This window comes from Pygoscelis adeliae, unplaced genomic scaffold (assembly GCF_000699105.1).
Source record: "Pygoscelis adeliae isolate BGI_AS28 unplaced genomic scaffold, ASM69910v1 Scaffold232, whole genome shotgun sequence".
Classification (NCBI taxonomy): Eukaryota; Metazoa; Chordata; class Aves; order Sphenisciformes; family Spheniscidae; genus Pygoscelis; species Pygoscelis adeliae.
The window spans coordinates 1,491,078-1,503,692 of NW_008824473.1; the positions used below are offsets into that span (position 1 = coordinate 1,491,078).

The 12,615-nt window shown below is 41.8% G+C and overlaps 1 protein-coding gene across 1 annotated transcript in view; it reads right to left on the minus strand.

Annotated features, from left to right (window-relative positions):
- The window catches only part of TMPO (thymopoietin), a 35,867-nt gene extending 32,688 nt beyond the window's left edge, over nt 1-3,179 (minus strand). Inside the window, exons 1-3 of the mRNA XM_009321346.1 lie at nt 3,031-3,179; nt 1,861-2,037; nt 439-442 (exon numbers count right to left, since the gene is read on the minus strand). Of these exons, the coding sequence (XP_009319621.1) occupies nt 439-442; nt 1,861-2,037; nt 3,031-3,179 (330 nt within the window). The remainder of the gene's footprint in view (nt 1-438; nt 443-1,860; nt 2,038-3,030) is intronic.
- Nucleotides 3,180-12,615: the final 9,436 nt, after the last annotated feature.

The following is a 12,615-nucleotide window of genomic DNA, read 5'->3' on the forward strand; positions in this document are numbered from 1 at the left end:
CGAGGGGAAGGGGCTGCGCCGGTCGCTGCGGGTGTCCTACAGCTTGTCCAGCACGGGGAGGCGGTGGGGAGAGGGCGGAGGGAGGAGGAAGGCTCCCACGTGGCTCGTGTTTGTCCGGATTCTTCCGGACTTTGCGTGCTGGCAAGGAGAGGGGTTGCGTGGGGAGGGAGAGGGACCGTGGCCCCCCACCCGTAGCTCTGGTCTCCCCTCCCGCCCCGCGGCGGGGCCATCTGGGGACCTGCGTGCGCGGATCCGTGAAAATGGCAGCGCAGGGAAACTGCCCGGCTGGAGGCGGTGAGGAGCAAAGCAGCAGCTCGGATGTCTTTGCGTTTGTATTTTTGCATCTCGTTCACGCAGACAGTTTCTTTTTACGGGAACCTGAGAAGCTCTGGAGTCAGCAGTCCTTGGGGTGAAGGGACTCGAGCACCTGCTGCTTACCTCCCTAAAAAGGGAACGGGAGAAATGGAAACCAATTACTTTGAGATTTGAGAGTAAAAGGCAGAAGTACGCATGCTGGCCGTATGGCATGATACTGACTCCGTCAGCAGTAACAGGGTTGTAAGCTTGTATCACAGTGACATTAGACAGGAAACTAATTTGCTAGCTTGTTAGATGAAGAATTAATGCCATATACTAAACAAGCGATGGGAACAACCAGTGTTCTCTTTTGATGGTCTCTGCTACTGCTAATATTTCTTTGGGTAAAAGGACCCCAGCTTAGCTTTTTCAGACAAGCATAGCTTAAAGAACGAACAGCAATCTACACGTAGACATCTAAACATAAGTGACCTGTAAACGAAGCATTTATAAAAATTGGCCTACTCATTTAAGCATTTGAATGTAAACATGTTGCTCAGTGGATGCAACAGATTCAAATTTTGTCCTGGCAAGTGAAAAATAACAACTGAAGTCTCATGGTAATTGAATTACTTTAGAGGTAGTGCAATGAGATGAACTGGTAGGGTTGTGATCAGGTGATAGGCTTTAAACCTCCCAGAGCAGGATCAAAACCAGCGTTGCTAGGCTGGTCTAAACTTGCTGTGCAGGTTCAAATTTTATTCAAAAGATGTGGATGGTTAACTTTAAGCTGGGAGACTTTCTGGTGGATCAAACATTGCCTGTTTGCATTTTGTGGGACCACTCACACTTAGCTAGTTTAGACCTTTTTGCCAGTCACTTCTCAGTTCCTCCTGTTCCTTGATCCCTGCGGTCAGGTAGCTGAGATGTGACCACTTGTGTAAGTGGTGGTGCTTGCTGCAGTCAGATCTTCCTTAGCTGCTGCTCTCTGCCTCAGAGCTGGTTTTGCCTCAGGCTCCTGCACAGACCTCTCCTTGGGCTGTCTTCTCTTAAAACAGGACTTCTGCTGTCTCCGTAACATCTCTTGCAAATTTTTGGCATTGCTAAGCACTTTCAGAAAACCGGAGCCAGGCTCACAAGTTGTGTAGACCTTTTGTTGTGTTCTTCACTTTGTTCATGAGGGCAAAAGCAGATCTGGCTAGGAGTTCTGGACCTGCTGGAGATATGGGGAAAGCCTACGGTGTGACAGACTCTTGAAGCACCATTTTCAATAGCTGAGTACGTCGCTAAGGGTGTTTTTATCAGAAAGCAGCTAGTTTAGAAACGGGAGTCCTTGGTCATGCCTCAACTCACTGCTCTGCTTCTGCACACCCACTCCCATTCTGGGACAGCTACTTCTGACTGCATCAGCCATCTTGTACGTTCTCCACACCTTCTTCCAGCCAGGGCAACCCTGAACCGAAAGTGCCAGTCAATATGCCAGCTCATGCTCTTGCACAACCTCCTCACACTCCCCATTTGGCAGGGAGAGCAAGCGTATCTACTAAAAATACCTACTATTACCTGAGCTGGTGATGGCGATTCTTAAACAACCCTGAAGAAGGGGTAACCAACTGTCCTGCTATGCTGAAAACAATGGCCACCTGTGTTTTCTCAGTGAAACCTGTCTGCACTTCTGAAGCCAGACTTTCAAAGACATCCTTGTGTACCCCAACCAAGATGACACTTATCCAAAGCTGTCTAAGAAGGGGAGCAAGAAGAGACATTGAGGTATGAGTCAGCACAGCAGAAGTGCTGTTTTGAAGTGGATGGACTATCATAAGGCTGCAATGACTCGCAGTTACAGAGCAAATGCATTCCCTGTTGATTTGCCACGTAGACATGTAAGCACAAAGCAGACCAGGTCCTAGGAACTAGTATCAATGTTCCAAAGTCTGTGAAGCATCTGCCTTCTCCTCAGCATCTGCATACAACTATTCCACGTATCCAGTCCCAACAATCTTGTTCCATGCTTTCCTCATCATTGCACCAGCTTTGTGTTCAGCAGCTACTAGAGACCTGCTCCCTGGAGCAACAGCCATCTGCAGGAGGCCCTTTATGACCATAAGCAGGAGTAGGGCTGGGATCTAGTGCATCATGGTAGCTGGAAGCTAGTTACCTCCCCTTCAGATTGTTTAGCTGAAGCTCAGCTTGCAATTTGTCCAGTTGAGTTTTGCATACCATCATGGATGGGAGATTCCACAATCTCTTTGCCACAACAGGTTGTCCACGCCCACTGAGAAGAATTCCCCCCCCCCCCCCCTTATATCCACTTGGAATTTGCCATGTTGCAACTTGATCAGTTGCCTTTTGTCATTTTGCTGTGCACCTCCAAGAAGAGTCTGGCTCCATCTTCTCTATTCCCTCCCACTGGGTAGCTGAAGACAACAATTAGATTGTCCTGTAGCCTTCTCTTCTTCAGGCTGAACAAACCTAGCTCTCTCAGTGTCTCCTTGTTTGTCACATGCTCCAGCTCCCTATTCTTTTGGTGACCCTCCCTCGGACTCCTTCTAGTTTGTCGATACCTTTCTTGTATCGCAGTGCCCCAGACTGTGCACAGTACTCCATAGGCAGCCTCACAAGTGCCAGATGGGGGTGGGGGCAGTAATCATTTCCCTTGATCTGCTGGCTCTGCTGTTACTAATGCAGCCCAGTATATGATTAGCTTTTGTTGCTATGAGAGCAATTGCTCACTCAAGCCCATCCTTGTTGTTCGCTGGCACCCCCAGGACCTTTTCTGCAAAGCCGCCCTTTACCAGGTCAGCTCCTGGCTGTTGTATGGGTTTATTATATCCAAGGTGCAGGACTCTACATTTGCCTTCATTGAACTGGAAGACATTCATGTTGGCCCATTTCTCCAGCCTTTCGAAGTCCCGCTGAATGACAGTCCTGCCCTTGAGTGTATCAGTGGCTCCCCTCAATTTGATGTCATCCACCTGTGTCACCTGCTGATACTTATTTGCCTTGACAAGGAACATATATTGTTATTGGCATGTTGAGGTTCAGCACAGCTGATATCATCCTTGTCAGTGTGATCTGGGATGGATCCATGCTACGGCAGCTGCTCGTACTTCTCCTGCCATGTAGAACTACCCCTGCTTTTAGCACTATGGTTGCCCAGGTGCGATGCTGAGACCGTGGTTTCCTTTTGCAGATCTGAGATGCAAACTGTGAAGCGCAGCAGTGCTGCCTTGGAGGCACTGCCTGGTCCCCCAGGCAGAAGGCTGGGCTGCACAAAACATCCTCACAGTGCAGCTGCGCTGGCATCCCAGAGTCCATAAACAGTGGATTTGACACAGTGCAATGCAGGATACCAGCAACATGCTCATGGGTAACACTGGTACAAGGTACTATCTCTAATTTGAAGTAGCCACTTAAAATTTGGCCATGTAACAGTGTCTTGAACTAGATCAAGCCTCTTACAGCAGGGCATCTCTCAGTATAAACTGCTTGTTGAACTATATTCTGAACATGATGCCTTCTATTAAATATGTTAAGCTTTCTGTTTCACATAAACAACTATGCTGATGACCATATTTTATACAAATAGGAAGCTGTTTGATATTGCGATTACTTTCCGTTTTCGTGAGGTAGCTTTTGGTTAGTTTAAAATATATTCATGCGTAAAAATATATCTGCTTCAGATTAGTCAAGGTGAGTACTGAGTGACACCTGCTCGGTGTCACCTCCAAAGCACTACAACCTTCTGGAGAACTGCCCTGATACAGAAGAGTTGTCTTCTGTGTTTTTGAAACCAGAGTCCATGAGGGAAGCTAGTAAAAGCAAACCAGTTGTCACTGGGTTTAGATTTGTTGTACAGAGGTCTATAATCCCATTAGAAAAATGCTAGGGGTCCAAACTGAGGAAAGTTTAAAAAGCTACAGAAATGGTCTTGCCCCTTCAGCAGTTTATGGAGTGATCTGGAAAGTGTCAGTAGGGGGAATGTGCTAAGCGTAGGACGAAATGTTGTTAGGCAGCTCCTTGCACCAGCAGTTCCCTCCTAGCTGTAGTTGCCACAATGATCCAGGTGGTCTGAAAGAAATGAGGAGAGTCCTCAGAACCAGCAGTTGCCGACAGATAAGTTTTGTGAGCAGTAAGTCAGGCCCTCATCTCCTTGCCAGACTCTTCATAGCTATTTTGTACGCTCTTGTTGCTGCCCATTCACACATATCCAACACTCTTTGTGTTCTATTTTCCATTTAATTTTTGTCTGTCCCCTCACCCTGTGAAGTTTGCAGCACAGGATTTAGTGAGTTTTTCAGTAAGAATGTATAAGTCATCAAATGGCATATTAAGTTACAGGACTTCTTTCTGTATAGTTTTTGGCCTTATACAATTTCTGTCCAGTGTAATGGATTTGTTGTGCAGTCTGTATGACTTAAGTGATCTCTTTCTCTGCTAATGGATTTTGATCAAGCTAAAATGAAGTTTTAGAAGTTATTAGGAAAATCAATTTACATCACTTAAGGGAATGTGTGATCAGACATCCTGTGTAAAATCAACAGCTGAAGAGCTGAAGAAATTCAAGGTAAAGGGGACAGTGACATTGTATATCAGTGCCTGGTGGATTAGTGGGAGGAGGGACTTAAGGGGCTTTCCCCTATTAGCATGCCTGGTATAATTTATACAGTACTAAATGCAGCCACGCAGCTGGGCAGCTTCCTCTCCGTGTTACATCATGTGAACTGTCTAATAAATGGAGCCTTTCAAAAACTTGTTGGAGGAATCTCAGGGCTTGAAAATTTATGTCCTAAGAATTGTGAAATAAAATAGACAAGAAGTGGCCACGCAGAACTGCATTTTCTGTTTAGGTAAAAAGCGCTCTGAAAGAAAAGTTGAATAGCTGAATCTAGCCATTTCTATTCCCATAGCATGGTTTAAATCCATTGGATACTCCCAATAAGAATAAACTCCTTTTCGGAGGGAATCTGCATTCTGATCACTTTTCCCCTCAAAAGGGATTGCCAAGCAAATGTACTGAAGAGATACCATAAAAACCTGGAAAATTCAAACCAGGAAAAGTGGAGGCTGGCTGGTTTTAATGAATAATTTCAACTTTAGAATAGCAGAAACTGAGAGATGTCCTGCTTAGAAATCAGAGGATAGGACTCAGTAATTAAAAGGAAGAAGATAGATTGATCAAGTTTGTATGCAGAATACACCTTTTTTGGTGTATGAGATGTATTGTTTCAGAGTAATTTCAAAAGAGTGTTTATGCAGCAAAGTCTTTAGAGACATATCGGGACACTCCAAAACCCGAATGGATTGTGTACTAACATAAGTATTCCTGTGTAATGCAGTTCTGGATGCTAGAATATGCCTACCAGATGACTACAAGAATAGTCATAACTTTCTAGCTGTGATGAAAGACTGCAGTGGACCCAGACAATTTCACCATTGGTCTGACTTGGTCTGAAATATGGCATTTCTTAGAATCTTGAAACTGTCAATAATTTGCTTCAAAATAGACCAATCATGTAGTGCCTAAGAAGGAAAATTTTAGAGACAAACGTGAAAAAAATCAAATACTGTCATATACAGCTATAATATGACTATCAGGTCTGACTCTCGCATCATACCAGTTCTAGGAGTAAACAACTGTCATTAAAAAAAAAAGGAATCATGAACCTAATAAAGCAAAATGAAGTATAGAGACGGGAAAAACAAGGGATAGCAAAACCCACAGAAAGTACTACAGGAAAAAGCACCATAGACTGAGGTTAGGTATCCAAAACAAAGATGTCATGAGATAAAGGCATCACACAAAGAAATTAATTATACTGTAAAGAGCATGGGGAGATATTTAAAGGTATTGATTTTACAAAAGTATAAATGAGGGAATATACAATGAATTTAACTTCATCTTAGAAAGCTGATCATCACAAACTTCTTTTATGCATTCCGATGCTCACTCAATATAGACATCATGGACAAGTGCAGGCCAAGTAATTACGATGGGGAAACCAGACATCGAAACCAAAGATGAGCATACGGAGGAGGTGCTATTAAAACCAAAACCTCTGTGCTTGCTTAAGGTATGAAATTAGAAATACACAAAAGATCCTGCAGAAGACTTGAAAAAAATTGTATGCTCCCACATCAGAACTCATTAATGCCTCAGACCTTGAATAGTGCTTGCTGTTCTCTAAGTTTGACAGGTTGTACTGCTATAGTGCTGAAAAATCGGTGGGTAAAAAAAAAAAGTCAGTGTGCTAAGCCAAGAATGAATAGAAGTCAGTTTAGTTTTTATCTAGTAGTTAACACAAGGGAAACTGACCTCACCTTGAAAACACTATCAGAAGGTGTCATGGAAGTATAAAGGGAAATTTATGTATGCTTTGCTGCTTTTGTGAAGGTTTTGAGAAGTTTCAGCATGACAGACAGATATGCATCACTGGAAAAGGTATTGATGACTCACAAAATCCAGAGTTTAGAAAACACTGTAGCTGAGAGAGAAAGCAGCATTGTGAGCAGATGTTGAAACATCATAGTGCATCATCAAGGTACATTTTGTCTGTGAAAGCATTTGTCATTAAGTAGAAAGCATAACAAATGACAGTTTGGAATCTTCTAAATGGCATCTGAGTTAATGGAGCTTATATGAACAATATAATGTCTCTTAGCAATCTTTCTCTAAGAGTTCGATTAGAGAAGACCTTCAGAGCTTGATGAATATTTTGAAAAAAGATTATGATAAATGTTAAAAAACCGAAAGTGCTAAGAATAGTCTCAGCAAAAGACAAAGTTGACAACTCAGTTATTTTAACAACCAAGCACTAGATCAAACCTACCAGCACTCTAGCAATTTATTGCAGTGCTGGCTTCACTGTGTGTTCCTGGTCCTCCAGTCGCCACCATTTACTACTTCATTGCGTTGTGCATGGGCAACAGAAGAATAGCTCCCTTTCTAGACAAAACTATGGCTTGATGGGGTAATAGTTTCCTCCCTTCTCCTTTCCTTAGGATACAAGGGCCACATGGCATGGAAACCACATTCTTCTTTTCCTTACTCAGGGGTGTACTCCAGTGATTGCAGTAATCCATGTGCACAGGGAAACCTTGAGAAACCCCAAGTGGTCCTCATGACTAATAAAAACCAGTAAGGCTTAATTCTCATTTCAGCAGTTGGTTTTTATCCTTGCCATGTGTTGTACTGTTACTCCTACTTCTGGCTTCTCTACTCTGCAGTCTTTTTGTCTTCCTTTTCGCTATTCTTCTTCCCCTCCTCCCCTTTTTTTTGTTTTACTCTTTCTCCTTAAGAAAAAACAGGATGCCCCATGCCTTGTCCAAGTCATGGGAGTGCAAAAGAGCGACCTGAAGGCTGGAGGAAACTGCTGGTCCTGTTCAGCCGTGCCAGGAGAAGATCCTGGGGTTGGCTTCTTTAGCGATAGAAAGGAAGTGGATAGATTTTTAGATTTAGCAGATGGAAGAAGGAAGATGGTATAAAATGAAACATTAAAAAGCCCTTACAGAAATTAATTGCCTTTTGCAAAGTTATGAAGATCCTTGGGGTTGGCTTCTTTTACTTCTGGCACAATTTCCAGTGGGTGGACGAGCGATAGAAAGGAAGTGGATAGGTTTTTAGATTTAGCAGATGGAAGAAGGAAGATGGTATAAAATGAAACATTAAAAAGCCCTTACAGAAATTAATTGCCTTTTGCAAAGTTATTCACGATAGAGAAAAGCAAATGTGCACATTCACCAGAGATTGTTCAAGATGTGATGGATGGTTAACCATCTTGCTCAATTGTAAAAGGCTGACACTTAAAAAAAGATGCAGAAATTAATCACAGTGCACTTCTAATTTGAAACAAGAGATGAATATTTAAAGTCAGTTGAATAGCCAAAACCACAAATGAGGAACTGTTGAGAATGATGTGCTTAGAGCACAGCTGCTTGAAGTAAGAGTTAACACTACCGTGCATCTGCAATACATTGCCTGACAATCACCGAATTACTCTTAATTCTAGTAAAATCAAAGAAAAAGCAGCAAGAGAAAAAAAATCAGACGCATTGCTAGGTAGAGCCAGATTCAGAGAACACAGGACATTTTACAGCTTTCACACAGCTGATAAGGATGGGAGATGGTGATCTGTGATCACTGGATGTCAGTGGAGATGTCAGTTTAAAGAGATGAGATCAAGGCTGAGGAATTGGTGTGGGGCAAAATGTGAAGGGAGACATTGTCAAGGTGACAATAAACAATTAAAATAAGGGGTTATTAAAGTGTAGTGCAATGCAAAATAATGCATTTATTCCTGGGAAAAAAATATAAGCAAGGGTTTTTTTTTTTTTCATTTACATTAGTGTTCCTCATTATGTGTGATTGGAATGTGGAGATTTTTACTTCAAAAGGCACAAACACTGTGCTTCAGAAGAATAATCTTTATTTCTTTGCTGTCTGCTATTTTGCAGGATAATGATCTTTCCATAAGTTTTTTTTTGCAAAAGGACTAGAATTTCGAGTTTGCAATTGCATTGGCTCCCTCTGGTGGCATTCTGAAATGCTCTACTTTATAGTCCAGTAAAATTACTGATTCAAAATTAGTTTGATAGCAGAAATTCGAGGTTACTATTTTATGTAATTGTTATATTAAAAATAGGAGAAACAAATAATCATATCTCTTAAATCCAATTCAGCTTACACAAAATCAGCTCATAAAATCAAATTCTAGCAATCTGGGTCAAAATGGCTGGAGAAAACATCATTCATTTCCCCTCCTTCACATTCTCTTAACTGAATTCATGAATAGCATTTTGCTAGTATGTGTTTGGAAAGGAGAGGAGTTACAACAGTGCCTTAAATATGGGACTGGCCTGTTTCACTTGACAGAAAAAAAATCAATCAGTCTCTTACAGAAAGTTTTAATAGGATAATTTGCATTTTGAAATTAAGGCGCTTGGCAGCTGTTGCCACTTGCATCCTGAGAGTTCTTGCCAGAGCTGAACCAGATGTGCAGTTAATGCCTGTTTTTTTCCATTTGTTATTAATAATGAATACAGAAAAGAGAGGAAAGAAAGGAAGAAGAGGAGCAGGAAATGGGGAAGCAGTTAGATCATTTCCCCTGTTTATGCATGTGGGAAGGACCCATGTTTTGGGGATTTTGCAAAAGATGAAACTAACCCTTTCGCCCAGCGTTGGGTAATTGCAGTTGCCCATTCTCAGTGTAGCAAGACTCACCAAGACGAAGAAGATGATTAAAGTCACATCATCACTGCATCCCAGTCCCCTATCTCTGCAGCGTAAGTCCTCGTTACCGAACGTGGTGGGTTTCCCAAATGAATGAATGCTCCTGCCCCTTCTTTTACTTAGTAATAATGGAGAGTTCAAGGACTATTGCCTGGAACCAGAGAGGGAGAGTATTTTTTGGTCAATTTGAGTCTGCTGTATGAACATTCTTGGGTTGATACACTAGTATACTTTTAATTATAGCACTTTAGAAACTATGAAAAGAAGAAGACAGGAAAAAGTCAAGTTTTTCTGTAGATTAACTACTCATGTTGGAAGAAATTGTGTAGGCTTTTCTGTTTTGGACAATGCCTTTTTGTTTTTAAAATTAATTGAACCGGTAATAAGTTACTAATTTTTAAACAAAGCTAGCTTCTGAGCCAAGAAAGAATATAAGAAATTTCAGCTGTGAAGGCAAAAATGATTGAAACTGTGCGTTAAGAATGGCAAATCATTCATAACTCTACCTCATATGATTAAAAGCTGACCTTGACTATTTATGGCTAAGCACTGTCAAGAGCAATATGTGTTGATGAGAGAACCTGACTGTTAGTACATTCCTAGATTAGGTGCACGTTAATGAGGCCTGTACAGTGCAAGAAAAGGGATGAAGAGTGAAGATAATATTTAGAAGCTGGAAAACATGTTTAAATTGCTTAGATAGACAAAATTGTAAAGTCAGAGGCAAAAGGAGCTAAAGTAGCTAAAATTTTCACTAACTATTCGTAAAGCAACTCTGCTTCCTATAGAGACTTAAAAATGTTGACTCATAATGCTTTAAAAATTTACTTCTAACAAATAATTATATTAGTATTTTTAATAGTAGTTAATTACTACTAATAAATAACCCCCCTGTTAAATAAATAATTATTTAGAGCATATATTTTCCTGAAGGTTTTTTTTTAAACAAAGGAGAGAAAGCAAACACTTTGCAGAGGGACTTCATTCCAATACAATACTGAAACCAAGATTTTTAGTTTTGCTTCTGTCTTAATCTGTGTTGTATTAAGGATAATTTCAGGACAATTGGCAAGCACCAAGGCATTCAACTCTTAGGGGTGTGTCAATCCTTAAACACGGGAACAGAATCATTTTTACAGTGCCAATCATCTGGTACAATTCCCTAGAAGATTTCAAAGTTGATGGGATGCAGCTTCGTGAGACTACTTAGATCAGTCTGGGAATCTGACCAAAAGATGTATATTCGCAGCCGAAGATATATCAGAAGATAGATTGATGGATTAATCGATCAATCTTCTGGTCACCACTTTTATTCAGAAAAAAATCCTTAGTATGCACGGGAGAGAGTTCCTAAAGTCTGACCGTCCCTGTAGAATAACATTGTATTTTCATAGGATGAAAGATTAAAATACCAAAATGATACAGTTTTTTTAAGTAAATGAATCGTGGATATCCTATTACAACATGCATTCTTATCATACGCTACTGCAGAGTGTAGCAATCTGTTTTCCCCATATTTGGAAGTGAAAGAACAACTGTACTCAAAAATGGGCACTACAGGGCCAATTAATAATATCCCTGTTCTCTTAACTAGAGACACGTTTGTGTGTAAAGTTTAGATCTAGATCTGAGTTTGCCTACAATTTAGGGAGGGACAGAAGAGCATTTCAGTTCTGCAGACCGGATGCAGAACTTCAGCTGAGATATCTGGGAGAAGGATGTTGTGGATAGATACATATCTCAGATTCGAATACCTTTGTGTTTCAGGATGCGTTCAGAATTTGGGTGTTACCTTGTGCTAGTTCCATATTTAAACTTCCTCTGTGGTAAAACAATTACTTAGTTTGAGATTTTGGTGAGTGAAATAAAGAGGATTCATGGCTTTTGAAAAGACAAGGTAGTGAAAGCTATTTTTATAGAGAGGAAAATATGCACAGAACTCATGGAAAGAGGATATGAAATTTGGAAGGCTGCGACTTACAGTTTCTGCAGCCCATAAACCACAACATTTCCTTCGTGTGTTCAAATGATACAGCCAAGAGACGGTCATTGTGCAGTGTGCTCTCTCCCTTTGCCACGTCACTTTCTGAAAGGGAGAACAGCATGAAGTTGCACATCAAGAACGGCAGTTTCATGGCCAGTCCTAAATGGCTGGATATGGTACAAAGAAAGGATGGGGATGGGTGATGATATCAGGGCAGTCCAACAACAGCAGGCGTGCCATGCACATTGTCAAAAGTTTACTGGTCAGAGATCTCAGCAGCTCGGCAGGCTCTTGTGCCTACATTCATCTTCTCCCTGTACATGCACACAACGGCGATGCCCAAATTGCGATCACTTATCTCCTAGCTCCTAACTGCAATACTTAATGAGAATACTGTGAACACTCCCTCCCTATATAGTCCGTTGTACTGGTTTGGGCTGGGATAGAGTTAATTTTCTTCACAGTAACTAGTATAAGGCCATGTTTTGGATTTGTGCTGGAAACAGTGTTGATAACACAGGGATGTTTTAGTCACTGCTGAGCAGTGGTCACACAGAGTCAAGGCCTTTTCTGCTTCTCACCCCATCCCACCAGTGAGTAGGCTGGGGGTGCACATGAAGTTGGGAGGGGACACAGCTGGGACAGCTGGCCCCAGCTGACCAAAGGGATAGTCTATACCATATGATGTCACGCTCAGCATATAAAGCTGGGGGAAGAAGAAGGAAGGGAGGGACGTTCGGAGTGATGGCGTTTGTCTTCCCAAGTAACTGTTATGCATGATGGAGCCCTGCTTTCCTGGAGGTGGCTGAACACCTGCCTGCCGATGGGAAGCAGTGAATAAATTCCTTGTTTTGCTTTGCTTGCGCACGCGGCTTTTGATTTGCCTATTAAACTGTCTTTATCTCAACCCACGAGTTTTTTCATTTTTACTCTTCCAATTCTCTCCCCTATCCCACCGGGGGCGGGGAGTGAATGAGCGGCTGTGTGGTGCTTAGTTGCAAGCTGGGGTTAAACCACAACACAGTAGAAAGACTGCCCTGGTTTCGGCTGGGGTAGAGTTAATTTCCTTCCTAGTAGCTGGTACAGTGCTGTGTTTTGGATTTAG